The sequence below is a fragment of the Caloenas nicobarica genome, chromosome 1 (genome assembly GCF_036013445.1).
Source record: "Caloenas nicobarica isolate bCalNic1 chromosome 1, bCalNic1.hap1, whole genome shotgun sequence".
Classification (NCBI taxonomy): Eukaryota; Metazoa; Chordata; class Aves; order Columbiformes; family Columbidae; genus Caloenas; species Caloenas nicobarica.
The window spans coordinates 153,342,905-153,365,421 of NC_088245.1; the positions used below are offsets into that span (position 1 = coordinate 153,342,905).

At 45.6% G+C, this 22,517-nt stretch overlaps 1 protein-coding gene across 5 annotated transcripts in view; it reads right to left on the bottom strand.

Moving 5' to 3' along the window:
• ARHGEF7 (Rho guanine nucleotide exchange factor 7) overlaps positions 1 to 22,517 on the bottom strand; it is a 146,622-nt gene that overhangs the window by 119,223 nt on the left and 4,882 nt on the right. For 4 of the 5 annotated variants that reach the window (XM_065626876.1, XM_065626879.1, XM_065626874.1 and 1 more), the window contains exon 2: positions 10,466 to 10,552. In XM_065626876.1, coding sequence (XP_065482948.1) covers positions 10,466 to 10,552 — 87 coding nt within the window. Of the gene's footprint in view, positions 1 to 10,465; positions 10,553 to 10,644; positions 10,706 to 22,517 lie in introns of those variants that run through there. The other variant, XM_065626878.1, reaches the window with a different exon arrangement.

Here is a 22,517-nt window from a genome sequence, read left to right on the forward strand (position 1 = left end):
TTGTTACACATAAATTTCACCACCAGTTACCGTTACACTGAACCACCAACAATCCCACCATCAAATACCTTTGTGCTATTTCAATTCCATTTCATTCTCCTGGCTTCAGAGGAAGGAGCCTACAGCACAGCTATGCACAGAGCCACTCATCACAAGTTCTGCTCAGTCGCTCCCAGGCAGGTGGGCAAGGAGAAAACATTTTAACCAGCACTCACACCCTGCCCTGGAACACCCAGAGTCCCCATTCTTAAAATTTTTCAGAAGGAAACTCGATACAAAAAAGAAAAAAAGTGCTTTCGGGACAGAGACCAGAGTCCTGTTTAGACAAATAGCAACACACTTAAGTCATCCTAAAAAACGGAGGACTATTTAATTTGTTCCCATACTGCAAATGCCATTAAAACAAAAATGCCCCTCACACACCCCGCTTCCATTCATCCGCTGAGTGATCTGCATGAAGGAATCAAACCAGTAAAGGCCTCTTTTTGGAGACATGGGAGGAGATAAAGAAAAAAGGGAGGGATAATTTGGATAATTTAAATAAAGCTAAGGCAATGGTTCATTTTTCAGCAGTACCAATCTAAGAGGACAAGAGCTACTGCTTTTGCTGGCACCTCCAGCTAATAAGCCCCCAAAATCATCACGCAAAACAGCCTAGGGGTTCTTGTGAAGCAAGAGTGGACAACACAGGGAGAAGACTTGATCAGGCAGGAATTTCACACGGTATCAAACAAATATACATATCTCTGGAAAAAAACTATTAAGCATGTCATCACCACATTCTCACTAACCACCACTAGTCCCTTCTCTGATAACCACTCTCACACCCTCCTCTTTAAGGAATAGAAGTCAAGGGTAGGGGGTAGAAAATAAGACAATGCGGGGCAGAGGAATAAAACCTTATATATATAAAAAAAATTTAAAAATATATATATATTTGAAATCATTCAGCACTACCCGGAGAGGACCTGTGAAAGTGTCCTTCACAATCAAGAGGTACATCAGCTAGTAATGGCATACATTTGTTGCTGCTTTTCCCCTCCCACCATGTGTTATTTCCTTTATTAGTCCACCACCTAAGGCAATTGCACTACTAAACTCTACGTTTCATCAGGCTGGTGAAGCAAGTAGCATTGAGGATTTGTATTGGAGCAGGGGCTTGGCTCAGTTTTTAATGTTTTGTTTCTAAATTGGACTCAAAAGCAACTGCTACTTAATAGTTTCTAAATACTTCATTCAAAGAAGTGCAGCCAACTGCATGATGAAACAGAGCAACACTCTACACTATGCAAAATACACAGCAGTCAAAAAAAAAAAAAAGAAGTCTTTTGACTTCAGCTGAAGTTTAGGGGGGAGAAGGATCAATCAGGATTCCATCTGCTAAATATGAGCCTCTATCCCCAGCCCTTCAGGAAGCACAGGGTGCTCTGAGAACACCTCACCCCCTTCCCCACTGGCCCCAAAGGTGAAGCCGGCAGCTGCTGCGCTGCCCACACAGGCTCCCCCCAGCAAAGGCTGCCAGAGCCACCTCCAGACACCACCTAGGCAGCCCACCCTATGCCAGAAGGGACACCCCCTCTTCTTGCCAAGCCACCAGTGCTCAGGCTCGTGTGTTTGTGCTTGGCCCACAAGATGGCACTGATGGAAAGGCTTTGCTCCCTCCTTTTTTCCCCTCTCTCCCTGCCTCTCTCTGACACCAGGCTCACCACTGGCTCTGGACAGACGGACGCAGAGAAGGACTGCCACCTACTGAAACATCACACCGGCTTCCCCTCCTCATCTGCCCTCCCGTTACCCATCCAGCTACAATAGATCCTGCTGGCTCCATCAGACAGGTAGGCAATGAACTGAGGCAGCACAGCTGAAGACGGCTTGTTTTCAGTAACAAGAGTCTGAGCTTTTCAGCACTACGATTTTCTCTTTCACCTAGGATTTTTCAGTATTTCCTGAAAAAAACGTCAATACCTGGAAAGATTTAGCAGCATCAAAAAACCCATGATGCTTCCTACGCAGGCAGACTCCAGCTCTCAGTAATACTGACAGGACCAGTCCAGCACCTGATGAAACACCTGAACACAGTTAACTACAGCAAAATAAAGAGTTCAAGCTGAAACATGCGAGAGCTAGACCTGTCCGGATATTCAGCTGAACACAGTAAGATAAGATTAATTCCCCTTAAGGAAAAGGAAAAAAATCACCATATTATAATATGCTTCTTCCTTTCAATTAGAGGAAGTGAGCAAGACACTTTTCTCATCAACGCAATCTTGCAAAATCAAGCTTGTGAAACCTCCTCTGCACAGCACAATGCATATCACCCTTTCCCACACATGCTAAGACATTTACATGCAAGCAGAAGTCAGGAACAGTTGCAAAGCTGGAAGCATTTAAGAAATCAGAGCAAGTCACAGAAGACCTAGATTTGATACTGCATCATTTTCACATAGGTGAAGTGATTTATGTTGACTCTTAAGTACCAAGTAAAATCAAAAGAAGATTCTGCAGAGGTCACAGTAAAGAAAAGCAGCAGCCTGTTTTGCAGAGCTGGACTCTCTTCTGCATAGTCCTCATCTCGGGTAATCTTCAAAGCAACCCTTCTGCTAGAATTCCTCCCTTGCCAAAGAGATACAACATAGTCATTGTCACAGGAGAAGAAAGTCTTCCAAGTTCCTGCAGAGACCAAGTACTGCCATATCCTATATTGCAGGATGCAATTCAGCTACGAGGACATTATTAGTCCAAAAGCATAGGTTAAAAAACATACAATGCTACATCATTGGATCTGCCGGTACTCAAGTTTTCTTCACACAGAATACCACCACCTATACCACATTATGTATAGAAGGTAGATCTTTTGTTCTCTCTCTGTCACACACAGGCTTGAGAAATTCAGCTGCCACCTAATAACAAGGTAATTGCATTCAGTATACACAAGTGTGGTTGCAGAGTACAAGTTTTATCTACATTTCTATTTTCAGTACGTTTGCCAGCTAAAAAAAAAAACACAAACCAAACTCTTAACAGTCTTCAAAACTATTCAAGAGAAGTATGTGTGTGTGTGGAGAGGGAACCCAAGACTTCTGACATCCAACTTCACAAGTCATTTGTAAAAACCACAACAGCAACTAACAAAACCATAGCCATCCTCTGTGAAGGAGAAAGGCAGGCAGGCCCTGACGTGTACATAGACCTGCCTTCTGAAACAAACTTCACTGCTCAGCACTCACCTCACAGCAGGTGGAAACACTGCCCCGATGCCACCTCTATTCCCCTTTCTCACCACCCAACCTGCTGTAGCTGCTATCGCTCCCTTGCTGGGAAGGACGGAGCAGCTCACCTGCTCCCCTCCCAAGAGCTGCCTTCACACCTGGCATCCCCACCACTGCACAGCTTGCTTCTTGCTCAGGGCTCATCAGAAGTCCCTCCTCCAGCAGCTCTCACCCTTCGGAAAGCCAGCAGATGAGCCCTTCCTCACCGCGCTTCACACCAAAGAGCTGGAAGGCAGGAAAGGGCTAAAAAAATCAGAGCAAGAACTCCTCCGACAAGTCAGCATAAGTCAGCAAGCAGCTTCTCCCTTTTTTCCCCTCAGGGACTCAGAAGCTCTGCCCAAAACCCTCCTCCCCTCCAGCTCTCTCTACTCACTGTTTTCTCCCAGTTTTCCTCATTTCCACACTTTACCCTCACATTATTAACTCCTCTTCTATCAAAGCAGCACTGAAACCCTTTTGTGAAAACAGTTTGCTATATTAGACCATAAGAACACAATGATGAAATCTTCTGTGCATTCTAGATTAATAGCACAATACATTTTAATTGCCAGATGAAGGTTCATTTTATTCTTAAGATCCAAATGAATGCCATAAATGAAGCAGTTACACAGAAGCCTCTCCCAAACCACAGAGTAACTCATTTGCAAAACTGCTCCAAACAAATCTACACTAGATAATATTTACAGCAAACTGGAGTGTGTCACTGCAACTTCCCTTGTATGTACTGAACTCCAAGACATGACTGAAACATTTTGGATGTATTTTGACAGGCCAGACTCATCCTCATGTATCGTCCATGCAGTGAAAACAAATGGATCTGCACCCATGGCAGATTTGTCATGCCACACAGACTCTCTGAATGCAAAATTGTGACTGTGCATGTAAAGTATCATGCCAGCATGCAATACAAAAGAAGTGGCAGGAATGAACATATTTATAGGCCAATTCAAAATGTCACGTACTCCAATAAGGAGAGGCATTCTTCCTATTTAATGAAAGCCACTGGAGTCACTTTAGTCTAGAAGCGATAGCACGATACCATACTCGTGATGATGCAACAAGCTTGGCAGAGCTACAAGAAATAAATTCTCATGGGAAGAGAAGGAAGGTTTAAGTGAGCAGGGAACAGTGTGAGGATCTGAAAGGCTACCACGCACATTCATGTTTTAGACTGTGTTTTACTGGATAAAACTGTTAACAGCTGCTGATACTACCATTCCTCCCTGTCCAACATCATATGTTCCTGCCTCTGTGTCACCTCCTCAGCTACAGTGATACTACGCATGAATAGTACACAAGATGAGGAACTGGTTTGATCTTAAAAAAAAAACCCAAACCTATTTTTCCAACATTCATTTGTAAGACACCCTAAAAGTAGTATTCAAAGCCTTCCCTCAATGGGAATACAAAGATTTGGTAAACACATGAAACATGGTCATAGTCCTAGACTACTTTTTTGTGCATCATAAGAATCATTTGCGTCATAAAAAGAAGGCATTCTATAAAAGTCACATAAACAGCCAAGTAACAGTATCCTCTTGTCTTAGCACATCTTGGGGTGTGCTAACATGGCCTTCTAACCATGCAAGTCAGGCTGTGCTTCTCTATTATATGTGATGGACAAAACAGACCAAAAAGAAAACACGTGAGGACAAACATCATGAAATACTGATTTTCAGAATTGTCATATTAACACATGGAAAAAAGGATAGAAATTGGGGAAGCAGCAGTTGTGTCTTGGAGGTGAATATGTACAAGGTGAGTTGCAGCGACACACAGCACTTCGCTCTAAGTATTAACTAGTGTAGATCTGTTCAGAGTAGTTTTGTGAAATATTAGAAATCAAGGGGGGAAGAGAGGGAATATAGTAGACATATCTGTAATAAGAGATACAATTTGTTTGTACAATTTTTCCCTTTTGAAAAAAATCTACCAGTAAGACCTCAGCCTCCAAATAAAACTTTCAAATGTGTGGTCTGTAGGCAGAGAATGGTAACTTCAAAAGATCCAAATTCTGGAAATGTTTATAACAAAGAATCATCAAGGCATTTGGCCATGGCATTTGGCAGCACACCTTCTGGGTCAGAAAGACATTCTGTTGGAATAATACTAAGATCAAATCTAAAGAAAATATTGTTCTTGACAAAAAAAAAAAAAAAAAAAAAATTAGCCTGAACAAGGACTGAAAGGATTAGGTGGGTGATTGAATTTCTATATCATGATCCTATGACCAGCCTAAAGCTCTTCAGTACTAGAATCCTAGTCATTCCTAATTCACTAACAGATGTGAGCTAAGTCCATCTATGCTAGCAGCTTAGCTCTACACCTTTCTTATAGGTCTCTGAAAGCCAACTAGCAGAATGCCTTTCCAAAGCCACAATGGCAGTAGGACTGTTGCTATAGGATCTAAAGAACTATACTCAGAAAAGGAGCATCACCCGACAGATGAACTGCTATGGTGGGTGTGGGGGAAGAAGACTGACGTGCAAGCTTGCTCCCAAAAGATGAGTTTGTCTGTAACAGAATGACATTGGCACCCTTTGCAAACTTTCCCCCAGGGCTAGAGCTGTATTATAGACATTTACGGGCATTTGTATATCTTGATATAATTCATAGCTCACGAGCTTTAATATCCCAAATTTGCATGCAGTGTTCTGAACCTTAAGGGCAAATCCTTCTTATACAAGAGATTTAATAATAAACAAACAAGGGATTTTCTTAGACTATGATACTGCCAGGTGTGCTTTATTTCTTCTTTGGTTGGTTTACTGTAGAAATAAAATCCTGGTTTTGGCAATGCTGCCTCCGTAATAAAATGACCATTCTGAAACCCAGAGGCAAGAATGTCTCTTAACAGGTAGAGAAAAGTCTCTCATATCCATGGCTTGTCTATCTTTTTTCCATTCACCAGTTTCCGTCATTCCCATCAGTATAAAAGTCAGAAATACAAATCATTTTTGAGCTCAAGAAACCTGTTAACACTAGATACTTGCAGATAAGCAGGCATTAATCTTTCATTTGATGAAAGCCAGCAGAAAAATGCTGCAAGACACTAATAATGAAATTTGATCACATAGAGCTTGGTATTGTTCACAGGATGTATCAAGCGTTCTGCCCTTTAAACAACATACACTAACATGGTTTTCTATTAAACTATTTTTGCTTATTATTCTACATTTAACTGCTCCCCAAGCAAACTTCTCTGCTGTTTAACTATACAGTGATTTCTCCAGGGCCTCTTTTCAGCCCTGCATGCTGTCAAGCAGCTCTGGTCAAAGAATGAGGAAAGACACTGTTATATTCAGGAAGCTGAAACTCCTTTGAAAGGGAACTAAACTGCAATAACACAACACAGGTACAAGATAATAACTACAGCAAAACTTATTAGGGCTCAGTTAGGAACAAATGCTCTGTGACCCCCACCATTTCATTTTTGCCTCTTTTGCCAGACTTCTGTGGAACACACCGCATACCTGCGGTGAGTTCCATATCCACTATACACATCAACCCATATTCTTCTAGAACAGAGTCCAGCATGTGCAACAACTGTCTAGGACTTTGAGAAGTGGGTCATTCTTCTCAGAATGCAGTACACAGCAAAAATCCTCTGCCTAAGGAAAAAAGTGCACAGTAAGTTGAGAAGTGACAATGTAGGTCACTATTCCACAGTGCCTTCTATCTACATAGACATTCATCACAGGCAGTGAAGCTTCAAAGCAGAATAGGCTGCTCGACACCACAACTATTCTAAGCAAACACTAACAGTTTCCAGAAGGGAAAAATAACATCAAATTGCAAATTCAGTCCCTGTTCGAGGTCTTAGGAACATTTTTTTTTTCATTAATAGGTCTCAGTTCTTTGTATCTGCATAGAAATAAAAAAGCAATACTTGCAGAACATTCTTCTGGTTATTTCTTCAAACACACTCTGCTTTAGCCAACCAGATTTCATCTTACAAAGGACTGCTGCAAGCTCTAGATTAAGTACTCTTTTTGCTCTGGAACACTTAAACATCAAAAAATACCAGGAGGTGTGGGAGGGGAGCCACAGGCTTCCTTTCAGGAATAGCAATCCTTCTCATTAGAATTTGAAATATTCTTCCTGAATATCCTATTATCTTTCTAACAGCCCAAACTTACTGGGAAGTAAGATGAAGAAAATAGAACAATACTTTTCAGACACCAGAATATTTCCGAACCAACAAAGTTTCTCATCTCCACCCCTTATTTTTAGGGTAGAAAGACAACAGTCATCATGTCCTCTAACAAGAGGACGCCACAGATGAAAGCATCTCAGAGAAGCTACCTACTGCTGTACAGCTTTCCATTAACTGCAGCAGTTTATCAAGTTCTCAAAACATGCCATAACAAAGTCTCCAAATCTGGAACCGTACAGGGCTCCAGCAAGGCAAGGAGCTCTGACGCAGTTTCATAAAAATACAATCCTACTACTTCCAGGATGAGTTCAGATCTGGGAATAACAAAAAAAAAAACCAGCCACGCTTGTACAATGCTAAACCTAGGCTAACCAAACCAGTACCGTGTTTTTACCGCACTCACAAAATTATACGCAATCACCTGATCCAACTACATACAACTCAGATTCAATGCCAGGCTCAAGCACACCCCTTGTAGAGCCATGCAAAACTCCACGTTGCGGAATACTTGTTAGGAAAAGCGTTAGTGCACAGAACAAGTTTACATCTACCCACACCACTCCAGAGCTTCCTCTAATACCTGTATTATCCAAATGTTCCTACTATTTAAGGTATCACATACACATCCACCACTTTGTCAAATACTTATACTCACCATTAACTCTCGATTAGCTAATCTGCTCACTCTGAAAACAGCCCCTTCACCTCTTCCAGAAATCCTCTTCGCACCCTTCGCTAAACACTATCTCTAAACCTGATCGCAACTAAGGAAGAATTACACAGACGCTGCACAGAGGAGCTGTGGCATCTCCTGAGTTCCCACAGTGAGGAAGGCAGAGATACAGGAGGGCTGACTCACACTTTGCTAAAGGAGACGGGACAAAGAGCCCAGGATTAGCGGATGGCCGAGGGGCTCCTGCCAGCTACTCACTGGCTGAACCCAAACTGCCATCCCTTTCTCATCTTTGGCCGCAGCCAGGGGGTTGGAAAAATTAATGAGAAAACAACAGGGAACACCCAACGTACAAGCCGTAAATACACACACAAGAGAGGCTCCATAAGCCCGAGCATTTGTGCTCTTTCCTGCCAGCCTCTCAACTCTTCTGGTAGCTTGGGAGTAACTCCTGTTCCAACATGCTGAGCTGGAAGCTACTGCAGCCAGTTACCTCCACGTAAGAAAAGAGTTTCCGGCAGTCTTGCTGAGAAGCCCCTGAGGCCAGTTTAACAATCTGACTATGCCCAAAGATATTCAGGCTCTGAGAGAAAGACAAAATTTATCTTTTCTTTTATTCATTTTTCATCACTTTCTTGTCACTCCAAGGAAAAGAGCTGACAAAAGCTTTCCGTAGCTACAAAAGAGAGACCAAGCTGCAATGCTGTGACTCTTCCCAGCCTGTCACAATTGAAAAAAACCCAAGCTTAGTGACAGACCTGCTTTAGGAAGTAAGGGGGAAGAAATATTCATGGTATTTTTTTTCCCCTTTTGCTTCAACATTTGCAATACTCAATTTATTTCCGAACTGAAACCTGGAGTGCCTCCCTCCCTAACTCCCTCTAGCTCATGCATGCCTACTACTTGGATTTTCAATCAGCTCTTACAGATGAATGTCCAAAATATGAAAAACATAATGCAGCCCTAGAAAGACAAATGGAGAGCCAGCTGCTTTAAGGCAAAACAGAATGCTTGAGCTAATACTAATTCCACCCTGGAAGCTGGTTTCTGAAAATTTTAGAACTTAATTTGGTTTTTGTCTCCCAACAAATCCTAGAAGACTGTCTATTAATTGGGGGCAGGGAGGTGAAGAAAGGCAGGTAAGAATGCAACGTCTTATTTCACAAGAAACAGCGCAAAAAGCTGTCTTAATTTCCATCTTTCCCTGTGACCAAACCTAAGCTTAAATGCAAGTCCTGTAAGTATCATTAATTTCACTAATGATACTTCACTGTTTAGAGGCCTCAGGAAAGCAATCGGAGTCTTTTTAATGATATTCTGTTACTGCCTGGAAAAATCACAGGCAGGACCAGAGGTACTCTAAGAACCTGAGAACTACTTAAGGCAAGACTTCATTAATTTAATTTCAGAAGCACTAGAAACCATTTTTTCCACCCAAAAGATGCCTCTAAGAACTGATATTACAATACCCCTCACTTTCCAATGCAGTGAAGTTGCAACCTGTTTGCAATCGCATCCGTCCCTGCCCTCACACATATATCAAGTAAACTCGACAGCAGCATGTACTTGCTATAGCTAAATATACCGGTGATACATAACTACCTAATCTGCAACCCTGTGAACGCATGTTTGGAAAATATGGCAGTTTGCTGGGCTTTTATGTAACGTAAATTTAAAACAGAAGAAACACCACCTACCATTTTCCTAAATTAGCATCTCATTTGGCTGTTACCAACCGCGTTTCCACAAGCCAACTCCAGCGCCCCAGAAACAGCTCCACAAATAAATCGGATACAATTTATATCCTTTTTTTTTTTTTTTTTTTTTTTTTTAAAAAACCAAGAAGCCGCTTTAACGGCAAAGCGAAGGTTTCACCCGCAATGGAGCCGGACAAGCCCCACGGGCACACGGAGCCCCGGCAGCACGTCCCCGCTTCCCAGTATCACAGGGACGGGGCTCCCGCTGCCTCGGCGCCCGCTGAGGGGAAGCGAGGCCCGTCCCTGCCCCTTCCCCGCGGCACGGCACGTTTTCGCCTCACACCGCCCCTCAGCCAAGCCCTCCCGCGGCCATGGAGGGCCCGGCCGGGGCCGCGACCCAGCGCAGGCAGCCCCGGTGCGGGCAGCGGCGGCTCCCCCGGGTTCTTCCCCCGCCGCCCCCCGGGCCCGCAGCCAGGGGAGGGGCGGCCGCCACCATCTTGTCAGCCGCCCGCCACCGGCCGCCCCCGGGCACAAAGGGTGGGCAGCGCCGCGAACCCGACCGGGCGGAGAAACACATCATCTCCCTCCCCCCGCTCCATCCATCCACACCCGGGGATCGAACCGGCGACCTCCCCGCCCGGGCACCCCGCTCACCCCCGCCCCGACTCACCTCCAGGCGGAGGGAGGCACCGCAGCCCCGCAGGAACTCGCGGATGTTGCTCAGGCACTCACCCTCCGTCCGCGGCTCCGGGTACACCTGCAAGAGAAGAGGCGGACGGCTCAGCGCGGGGGCCGGCACGGCACGGCACAGCCGTCCCCCGCCGCTCTGCTCTGCTCTGCTCCCCTCACCTCCCGCTCCCTCCGCAAACGGCGGCGGCACCGATCGCTCCCACTGAAGGCGTTGAACCGGGAAGTAAACACGGAGCACAGGAAATGGCGTGCGAGGGCAGTGGGCGGCGGGCAGGAGCGCAGGCAGGGGTGTCCCGGGCCAGGCGCAGCCCTGGGCGGCTGGGCTGGGCTCGGCTGGGCTGGGCTGGGCTGGGCTGGGCTCGGCTGGGCTGGGCTCCGCCGCGGGGCGGGCGGTGACGGGAGGGGAGGGCGGGCAGGGAGGCCCCGCCCCGCCCGCAGCCGCAGCGGGGAAGGCGGAGAGCGCCGCTGAGAGCGCTCCCGGGCCTCGCCGCTTCGGCGTTTTTTTTTAATTTCTTTTTTAAATAATAACACACAGACACCCTGCCGGCCGTGCCGCGAAGGGTCTGGGCCGCAGGGGCGGCCCCTCGGGCCCGGGCTGACACTGAGCCGTGGCGGTGCCCGGGGTTAAACACCCGTGTCGTTCGTGGGGCTGCCAGCGCCCCTCTTCTTTTGACTTCACCCTTAAGGATCAGGTTTTACAACAAGGAAATAGATCAGAAAAGCCCCAAAGACCTCGGTGAAGAAATACCGGCACCCAGAGTTAATGATCTACCAATTCCAGGGTCCGATGTTAACGAGCTTGGTTTATCTGTAGCTTATTTAACAGCTGCAGTCTGTTCCTACCCCAGAAAAAGAGGCAACTTCACAAGGAGGAAAACCTTGACTGAACTGAAAAGAGCTTTTGGCAACGCAGCCATGTGCTTCCTGCAGCCACATTCATGCTGCCTTCAGTTCAACCTCCACCCTGAAGGAGAAGTGTAGACCTTCCACAGAAAAGCAGCCAGCTCCAGGGGCTTCGGGGCTGCTGCTTAACTTAACAAAGCTTAACTTGAAATCTGTGCGCACGTAAGCATCATTTCCCAATAAGCTCATTGATTTCTGTGAAGTTGTTTAGCAAACAAAGCATTGCCCAAACCCAAGAGGTAAGCAGACCCGCAGCCCCGGCCACGTCTTTCTGCTGGAAGGGGACAGCCCGGCACTGAAGTGCATCGCAAGTCGCTGGAAGCTGAGGCGGCAACAGGCGGCGTCACGTCCTTCGATTAGGCATTACACTCGGAAGTTTGGTTAACTACACAGGGATGTGAAGGCTACACAAACTCGCAAGCATAATCCGTCTCCATGGCACTGGGAATGTCGCGTAATGTCCGAAAGTTGTATCAAGCTGAAACCAATGTAGTGCCTTTCCCTATGTTTATACAGCATAAAAGTTGTTTCTGTCCCTATGACACCACAAAAATTAACTAATACGACAGCATGACAGGGTGATCCTGGTACAAACAAATTTAAACATGGGTCACTATAACTTTCTAAACGCAAAATTCAGATGAATTTTAAATGAAATCCACTATTTCATGATACAAGGAGTTTGGAAGCCATATGAGTTGAATGATTTTCTATTCCTCAAGCAAGCACCACCCCCCCCAAACCTTCTCAAATTGTTTGGTTCTATGATAAACTGCTGTGGGTCAAGAAAAACCCTCTTACTACACAAAACCATAACGGGAACACCAAAGAAGTCCTACATGAGCACAACAGCCCAAACGATGATCTCAACAAATTCAGAAAGAATACAAGCAGTGAGAGAACCCTCCTGGAAACACCAAGAGTTTCATCCTTCTTGCATTGTTTTTGTTGGTTTCACATTTATTGCTTGTTGTACTTTTTGATTACTCTGATTAATTTACTTCTTAATTCAAGTAAGAAATCTCAAGCGTAGTCAATCATGTCAACATCCCTTGTTAGAAAGGGTTCCTAAGAATCCCATTAGTATTTCCATGGAAGCTGATGCTTCTAGGATGCTCCCATCTCCATATTCCTAATACTTACAAAATAATTACAGAGTTGCAGCTTGTAACTTTTGTCTTGAAATTATTTGCATAATAACCGGTTTCAATCTCCCTTTATGGATAAGACTTCCTCATCTCTTTTTTGCACCAAAAATTTTCTTGTTGCTTCTACTTCATCAAGACCTCTTTTCATTCTGAGAAACCTTAAAATGACTTCTACTCCCCGAACAAGAATAACCTCTAACAAGAAATCACGGTAAATCCAGATTTCCCTCAAAAGAAGCAAATTACTTGTCTCATAACATAATCCATGTTAACAATCCTTATTCCCAAAGTTCCCACATGTTAAGCACATAACTCAGTAATTGTAAAAAACCCAGATATAGCTACTACTACCTCCTAAGAGACTGCACATACCTCATACCTGGAAACAGGCCAATAAAGAAGAGGTAAGGAGGAACATCTGATTAGAGGAGGGCAAAAGCTCCCACTTAAAGATTAAAGAAACAACAAGCAAAGAAAACCCAAACCCTGCAAACTGTCCTCTGTCAGGTCTGGAAGTATAAAATCCATGCCAAGTGTAAGTCTGTGAGACCTCAGCCCTACCAGCACTATAACACATGTTTCCAGTTAAAAATCATCTTCCCCCAAAAGAATAAAATCAGTTACAGTAAATCTTTAGAAATCTTCTCGCACAAAACAAGGGAACAGATTTGAGCGGCAATGCTAGAAGCAGACTACGTTTTCTCAGCTCTGTGGCTACGGTGGCATTTTTATCCAATAGGAGACAGAAGCATATGGGTAACAAATCTAAAAATATCTTAGCATTTCTATCCTGCTAGAAATTTAAAGTGTCAACGATCCCACAAAAAGAAGCAAACCCATTAATTTACTTACCTGGGAAATCTTAACGTGATTCTGGTAAGCTTCTCCTAGAGATGGTTGAGAAACACAGTGACCTGAGTAACAAACCTGGAAGCTCTGACAGAATCTTAAAGCTCAATTATGTGAGCCAAGCTACTGTGAAAATCGCACCTATGGTATATGACATCCTTTACAAGCAGTTAAAAGGAGCTCGGGAGGGTGATGTCTCTCTCATAGGTCACATTCATAGTCTCACTGACTATTCAAAATGTAACAGAACATAACTCAAGCAGACCACAGGCAGGTTAAGTATTAGACTGCCTGAAAAATGGCAAATACAGTCAGAGAGAAAAGATAAACAAAATAGAATTAAAGTAGGGTCATACTCCAAAATTACTTAGCTTAATAAAAAGCAGATTGCATATACATAAAGCCAGTGAAATTTTCCTCTCCAGTATTTGCTTCATCTTCTTCCTTTCATAGACCGACACCGTTAGTTCATTAACAGGGACTGTCTGCTTCTTAGATGCTTATACAACTCCTATTACAAAGAGGCCTCAATGTCCAACTGGAACCTCTATGTGCTGTAGTAATATAAATAAAAAAGGTTAACAGTAATTAGAAAATATAAGGATTCCAGAGAGATCTGACAGATTCTTAATTAGGGACCAGGGCTCCATGGTCTCCAAAGAGACAAGTGGAAGGTAATACACACAGCAGCAATAGTTTAAACCACTTCTTCGTAGTTCAGGGACAGGTTCTGATTAAGATTTAATCTCTCAGGGAATAGTTCTGGAAATCACAGCTAGTTCAATGAGGACACTTGCATGATGCACTGCGGCTGTTGAGGAGCAGAGCACATCTTCCACCATCCAGAGAGGATGGAGAACAATGCACGATACAAATAGATGGTACCAAGCTAAATGTTAGATCCATTTTGATCAGTTTAAATCTGTGATTTTAATCAACAACTGCATAAAAAAGGACAATGCAGAGACAGGTAGTATCAAGGTTTAACAGGGATAGTCTTAGAAAAAATGAAAAAGGCTACCATTAGTTCATTTGGACCAGGAAAGTACATTAAGAAAATAAGCAAGGAATGTGTAAAATAATGAGTTTAAAAGAAAAACAAACTTTGATTGCAATGAGTAAACACAAGAAATTAATAAAAAGTAGGAGGCATCTTCAGCTATACATACAGGAAACTAGCTGTTCACTTGCATTTATCTGCTGAACAAGCTGACAAAACGGGTTAAAGGAAGAGAAGTGTATGAGGCCTTTAAATATAAACTGGAATCTACCAGGAGGGCAACAGCAAGAGACTGAATTACAGCAGAATTACAACATATAAGTTAAAAAAAAAAAAAAAAAATCAATCATTTATCTAGCATGACATATAATACATACAACATGGTTTACTATGTAAGAAGACTATCTCCATTACTAGAAAGCAGAAACTAATAGAGAACATAACAAGCAACTGCAAACTAGTAGGCATGTTGAGAAACACTTAAAAATGTCCTGTTCAGGAGCACAGCTGCCAGCATCTGCAGTACAAAGACTCAGCCTTCCAGGAGGTGAAAATCCCGTAAAGAGGCAGCCCTGCACTGTGAAGAGCATTGCAGAAGGATGCAATCCCAGAGGGAGGTGTTGTAGGGACAGAGTGGACAAGGGTGCTGCTGCCCTCTGTCACAATGTACCAGATCATCTTTCCTGCACCCTGCTTATTCTCCCTGGAGTCTTTTACACCATATCAGCCTCACAGCCAGAAAGAGTTTTCTCTCAGTGTTTCAAAACACCTTGTATACACCAAGCATTACCACACTCTAATCAGTAAAAATACTATAAATGAACAATGCAGCAAAGCTAGGGAAAGGGTCCTATTGATCACATACAGTCCCACAGCAGCTGTGTTTTACAACCAGCCCCTTTGAGTGGCTAAGGCACAACATTAAGGGCAACTGTTCTTCCAATGGAGCATGGTGGCACAGAGGCCAACACCTCCTGCACAAACACTGCAGCCTGGGGTTTGTCACCATGGTTTGTGTCCAAGCATAAAAATGAGATTTTAAAAAAAAAAAAAAAAAAAAAACACACAACAAAAAAACAGGAGAAGGAAGTCAGGCCATTTTCACACTAACTTGGGCTGTGAAGCTGTGAGTGACTCACTGCCCAGCAATTCCTGCAGGTTCCTTCCCTCACCACCACCCCAGCTGCATTACCTCCTGCCTGCTCCTGCACCCACACCCAGCAGGACCAATCCTTTAAGGCATTCAGGTTTCTCACTCCATCCTCCATCCCAGAGCACCCGCCCTCATAAATTGCACCCGGCAGGGATGAAAAAGGAGAGCAGCATTACAGTGGCATCCTCCATAGCTACACAGAACATCATCTGCTTCTCAAGGGAGCATCCATTGCTAGGGGCTGATGGCAGGTGCAGTGCTCCCTCTGTAATCAGTGAACAGAGGTGGGCTGAGAGGACTGTGCATGGAGCTTCTCCGAGGACAGCAGGAGCAACAGCTGCACTTTGAAGAGTTGCATCTTCCACGTCTACAAGTGAGGGGCACTCTGCAGTTGAGGCCAGTCACTTCATGGATCGCACGTCTTGCTGGCAGCATTAGGTGACATTAGCAGCATGCTATATTTAAACTAAAAACACAGATCAGGATTCTCAGCAAGGCACAGTTTTGTTTTAAAATTAGGTGCCTTGATGGAACACCAGATCTTACCATGATACTGTTTCTGTGGCACAGTAGCTCTTTAGTACTGACTTTTCCCAGCCTATAAAACCTGCTGCCCACAAACTTTTCAATAATAACCCCCACAGCAGTTACTGTGTGTTAGATACCTGTATTTTGGCATAAGGAAACCCATGCTCTGAGAACACAGCAGCAGGCAGTCAGCATAGATAGTAAGAGTTAGATCCAGTAACAGACTGAAGCTCTTACAAGCCATGAACTACAGTGCCCAAATTGCAAATTTCCAGGGTTTATGCAAGAATTCACCCAGGCTCTGTGCATGACACAAAGGGCAAGGTAGGTGCCTTAACATACACCCTAAAATTCTTATATGCTGAGAAGGATACCTGGCCTTGAAGTTAACCTAGAGCTAAGACAAGGCAGCAGGCAAAAGCAAGAGTGCATCTATGCTCGTGGCACCATCCAGGACTTTAACACAGTGAGCCTCCCTCTGCTTAGCATGCCAAACTCCAGTCATCTCCTAGACTTAGGAGAGTCCTTTGAGTATCCTTTGGAAAAACTCAACAGTGCATCCTCTCTGAGAAGTGTCAGGTGTCTGCTTCTTGTTTAGTAACTTCATATGGAAGTTCCCAAACCTCTTGCCCTTGGACACCACTATTAGTGACAGCTGCAGCAGCAGCTCTTAGATCCCACTGCCTTGCTCCACAGCTATCAGCACAGCTAACCCCACATCTGACACTCCTCTGCTGCACATCCTACCTCGCCACACCAGCCTCTTTACTCCATCCTTCCCTCTATCCCACCTCAGACCACACAATATCACCTTCCAAACCAGCAACTCCAATCCCGAACTCCAGCCCTACATTTAGCCCTGCTCTTCTACCACACAACCTTATCCCGCCACCCTTGCTTTGCTGTCGTATAGGCCATACTGACTCATCAGCCACAGCTCCATGCTCCTTCAACTTCCACCTTGCTATGGCACCTGGAACCATGTGGTGGGTTGACCTTGGCTGGATGTCAGGTGCCCACCAAGCTGCACTATTGCTACCCGTTTTCAGCTGGACAGTGGAGAGAAAATATGATGAAAGGCTCATGGGTCAAGATAAGGACAGGGAGAGATCACTCACCAATTACTCTGGTGGGCAAAACTCAAGTCGGGGAAATTAAATTAATTTATTACCAATCAAATCAGAGTAGAGTCATGAGAAATAAAACCAAATCTTCAAACCCCTGTCCTCCACCCCTCCCTTCTTCCCAGGCTTAACTTTACTCCTGATTTCTGTACCTCCTCCCTCTGAGCAGCGCAGGGAGATGGGGAATGGGGGCTGCAGTCAGTTCACCACACGTTGTCTCTGCTGCTCCTTCCTCCTCAGGGGAAGGACTCCTCACACTCTGCTCCAGCGTGGGGTCCCTCCCATGGGAGACAGTTCTGCATGAACTTCTCCAGCATGGGTCCTTCCCATGGGCTGCAGTTCTTCCCTGACTGTTCCAGCGTGGGTCCTTTCCACAGGGTGCAGCCCTTCAGGAACAGGTTGCTCCAGCCTGGGTCCCCCACGGGGTCACAAGTCCTGCCAGCAAACCCGCTCCAGCCTGGGCTCCTCTCTCCATGGGGCCACAGGTCCTTCCAGGAGCCTGCTCCAGCTTGGGCTTCCCACAGGGTCACAGCCCGCTTTGGGCATCCACCTGCTACAGCGTGGGGTCCTCCATAAGCTGTAGGTGGATCTCTGCTCCACTGTGGACTTTCATGGGCTTGCAGGAAGACAGCCAGCCTCACCATGGGCTGCACCATGGGCTGCAGGGCAATCTCTGCTCCAGTGCCTGGAGCACCTCCTGCCTTCCTTCTTCACTGACTTCAGTGTCTGCAGGGCTGTGTCTCACATTTTCTCATTCCTCTCCCAGTCTGCTGTTGCACAGCAAGTTTTTTTTTTCTCCTTCTTGAATATATTATCCCAGAGGTGCTACCACCACCACTGATGGGCTCAGCTTTGGCCAGCAGTGGGTCCGTCTCAGAGCCAGCTGGCATTGACTCTGTCAGACACAGAGGAAGCTTCTAGCACCTTCTCACAGAAGCCACCTCTGTAGCCTCCCGCTACCAAAACCTTGCCATGCAAACCCAATACAAACCAGGAGCACTTTGACTGAAGACTCTTCCAGGTCTTCGAGTTCTTTGCCTGCACGTGTTCAGAAATGCTTGTCTGCTTGACCAGCCTTCATTAACAGTGACCTACACTCAAACACACTGATGTTCTGGTTTAGCTGCCTCAGTCACTTCTTGGAAATAGCCCTCAAAAACTAAGTTCTGCCAAGTTTGTAAAGGAAATTTGCAGTTTGGTTAAAATGCCAGCCAGGTCTGTGGCAGCCTCGATAAACTAGTTCTTTGAGTCTTAACAGAACAACTACAGCCACATTTTTCTTTAATCTGCCCTGTGAAAATGAAACTATAAGAACTGATACAGCTGTTTCAGCTCATCCTTTCAGATGTGCACCTGTATTAAACAATGTTCAGGAAAACAGTCCGCTCTCTGCAGTTAAAGTACTGTACTTTTGTTACTTCCCTTGGACACTGATGAAATTCCCATCAAAGGCTACAAACTGACCCCCAGGAGGCAGGTATTTGACCAAGCCCCAAGATACAAACACAGTAAGTTACGGGCACTGGGACATTCCAGACGGTATTTTGTTTTCTCACGTTTCCAATGTATTTTTATATTTCACAAAAAACCCCTACATTAGACAGCATTAAGAAACTGAGCATGCCAAACACGTAAAATTTAGCAAACACAAGACTGACAGCTGCCTTTTCAATGGCAATGACGGTCCACTTGCACACCCAACTTGTGAACTGAACCAGGCAGGAATCCTACTGAAACACATGCACAGGAGTGCGCGTGAAGAATTTCATATATATGCATGAGAGCATTAGTTGTAGCTGCAGGAGTAATCTTCTTTCCAGTGCTTCCTAAATTCTGCAGACTACAGGGTGTTTCAAAAAGACGGACCCAATTTGAAATCACTATATCTCTGCACCCCGTGACTTGTTCTTGTGGGGATACACCAAAGACCGTGTTTTTGTGCCACCGTTAGTGACTAACCTGGATGACCTCAAGAACAGAATCACGGCAGCGGTGATCTCAGTGGAAGAAGACATTCTGAGAGGCGTCTGGGGTGAATTCAACTATCGTCTGGATGGGTGTCCCTCCACTATCGGTGGAGGGAACATAGAACATTTTTTAAAAGGTTACTAAAACTCGATAACTCATTAAACCATTTGTAAATTTTTGTGTAAGTGCAACGTGTTGCCGTCGTGAAATACACTGCTTTGAAACTGAGTCCATCTTTTTGAAACACCCTGTAATACCCCTAATTCCCATGGTTTTGAAGACTTTCTTTCTATTTTAAAGACAAAGAGGAAATCAGCTAGTGTGCCACTGTCACCAAGCCCATGCAGTGTCACCAGCCTGACGCTGCAGAGCTCCAGGGGGGCCAGCGTTAGGTGCCTGCAGGAAAACGCGTACTTCCCTGAAGTCAGTGAGTGGAAAAACCTGATGAAGTGCTGCTCCAGATGCAGGCAGCATTTGGTCCGTGCTTGGAGAGACCCTACGTGAGGAGGTTCCCCAGCGAAGGGAGGCTGGTGGGTAGTGATTCTGCACCCTTTCCCATATAAACCCTGCAGTGCTTCCCACACAGCGTCGCTGTTTTGATGCGGCACGAGCTCAGGCTTCAGGAGTCCAATCACTCAGGGTTTGTTTACACTGGGAGAGCTCTGCTGCTAGATATGCTGGCATCGCTCCTCGGTGTGGATGTAACATATGCCAGAGAGGGAATTCCTCTGCCAGTCTAACGGTACCGCTTCCCCCAATGATTTTAACGAAGCCAACAAAAGCACTTGTCTGTCAGCACAGCTGCACCGGGAGTGGGGGGGGCGGGGTGCGCACAATTTTTACTGCTTTCTCCCTCCCTCTCTGTGTGTGAAAATATTCCATAGGACCACCAAAGCCCTATAGTGGAGACTCTCTCCTGGGCAAGCTGCCAACATCGTTCGACGGCGCTTACTGCAGAGCAGGAAAATGGAGACCTGAACGAAACGCTCTTAGACCAGAGCAGCATTTTGCAGCTGGAGAGGGAACTCTGCCCACCGGGTGCCAAAGGTCCCGCGGTGAGCAGCCAAGCGACAGGAACGTCTTGCAGACGAGGCCAGTGACCCCTCCCCGACTCCACAGTGTCAGTGGTGGGTGATGGTGACAACCGCAACATCCTGAGAGATGTGCAGAGAAGACGGCTTTGCTCCAGGCAGCGAAGTCGGAGAGGGCGCAGGAGTGTCACACTGGCTGAGGATCAGGCAGCAAAGCACAGCCAACCAAGGTGCAAGACTGACGCCGCTTCCACGCTGCCAGCTCACGGTATTTTTGTGAGCCCTGTCATGACCGAAATGCTTTAAGGTTCCAGCTCTTCAAATCACAGCCACTGGGTAACAACTAATTAAAATTGTTATTTAGGAAAGATGCATATTGAATTCCCCTCAGTGGTTCAAAGCCAGATTTTAAAAACGTATTTGTATAAATACCCTTATACACATACACAATCTGCAAACTTCAATGTTGAAGCCAGACTCTCAGTTTTTCTAAGGCTTGAACTATAATCTTAAACATTTTCAGCTGAACAAGGTGGTGCCCTCGGCCACGAGCACACAGTAGTAACCAGAGGGAGCGTGCTGGTGGCGTCCCTGCAGCTCTTCCTTTTCCCCACACAGACACAGCATTTGGAGGATGCTCTTGGTAGCAGCTGGGCACATGAGGGCTAAAGAATTGCTTTTTTTGTTGTCCATGTTAAGCACAGACAGAAAGAATATATCTAGAAACTGTGGAAAGAACATTAATGAGAGTAAGACAAGCAAAACTACATTATCTTTCTGCGTTTTCTCACAAAAACAATTTAATCACCAACCGTTTCCTTAATTTCCCCCTCTTCTCAGGGTCTGGCATGCCCTTATTTAATTCAGTCTAGATCTTTCCACATTAACAGGATCTGACAGATGCAAGTCCTCTGATTCCTCAGTGCACACAGGCAGACCGTGTTTCTCTAGATAACATCCCTGCCACCAGAATTACAGAGCCAGCGCATAGATGGATGAAGCAAGGGCGTTCTCCTTCAGTGCATCCGTGCACCACTGCTCCCACAAGGCAACAGGAGTAACGTGGTAAATAGCAACCTGGCCAAAGACAACTCCATAACGGGACCAAACGATCCCATGAAGAAGCTCCCAGTAACGCTTATGAGCACAGCATCTATTCAGAAAAAAGGCACACTAACGACTTTGCTTGGGATAACTTTCCCCCAGCGCTTGGCTTGCCCTCGTGGTGCTTCCACCCTGGAGCAACAGCATCCGCACAGACGCCAGCGCTCCCCGAGCACGCAGCCACGCCAGGCACAGCTGCCCAGCATGGATTATTCTTGCCAGAAACACAATAATCTCCTTGGGAGGCTCTATGTAAGGACTGTTGCCCGGGGGGGGAGAGAGAGAGAGCATGTGCACATTAAAATGCAGATTTTGCTTCCTGCCTCCCAGGTCTAGTCCTACAATGACCTTCTGCTGCTGCTGTAATACCAGCATCTGCAATAGCTTCCCAATGGATTTCAGCAAGCAAAGGTAGGACAGTCCTTTGGCTCAGCCAGGCAGACCCCGACAGCCTCACAGAGGCTGCAGGGGCAGAGCCATCCTGCCAGAGGAATATCCCAAATTCAGATTGCTCAGGGGCAACCGGCACCTGGCCACTGCTACCTTAGGAGAAACCTCTACACCACCGGTGGGAAGCTCACCACAGTTCCCGAGCTCTGCCTGGGCTCCACAGCCAGCTCACGGCCAGCATTGCACCCTCTGCAAAGGTACTGGGCTACAAAAATCACCATTTGTTATTACTTCTGGCTCCCCAACACCTTCCCTTTTTTTCTTCCTTCGCAATGCTTGAAACACCACATTCAGGTCACACCTCGTCACAACAGGACAAAAGTATTTAGCCCTGATACATCCGTGTGAAATCAGAGAGGACAGAACACAAATCTCACTTTGCCAGAGCCGCGGTTGCTCGCACCCACCGCACAGACAAGGCTGGCGAGACGGATGCCACACGCGACAGCCTGAACCCTCCTTTTGGGGACTCTGACTCTTCTTCAGTGCTTGTGCTCATACACAGCAATTAATTTGCCCTGTGAGTCGCAAAGAGTTGATTTCTTCCTAAATTACAATTCAGAATGCCTCGTTTAGCCAAAGACCTCCATCACTAAAAAGAGAATAATACTGATATACGAGGTATTTATAGAAAGACCCTTATCTCTGCTGCCATCAGTCCTCATACTATCCCAATCAATAGCCAAATTAATGTCGAGGTGCCCAATCCTCCACACGGAGAACAAAGTTTTCTTCCAGCCACGCACCGAGTTTCAGCCAGCGAGAGAGAACTGA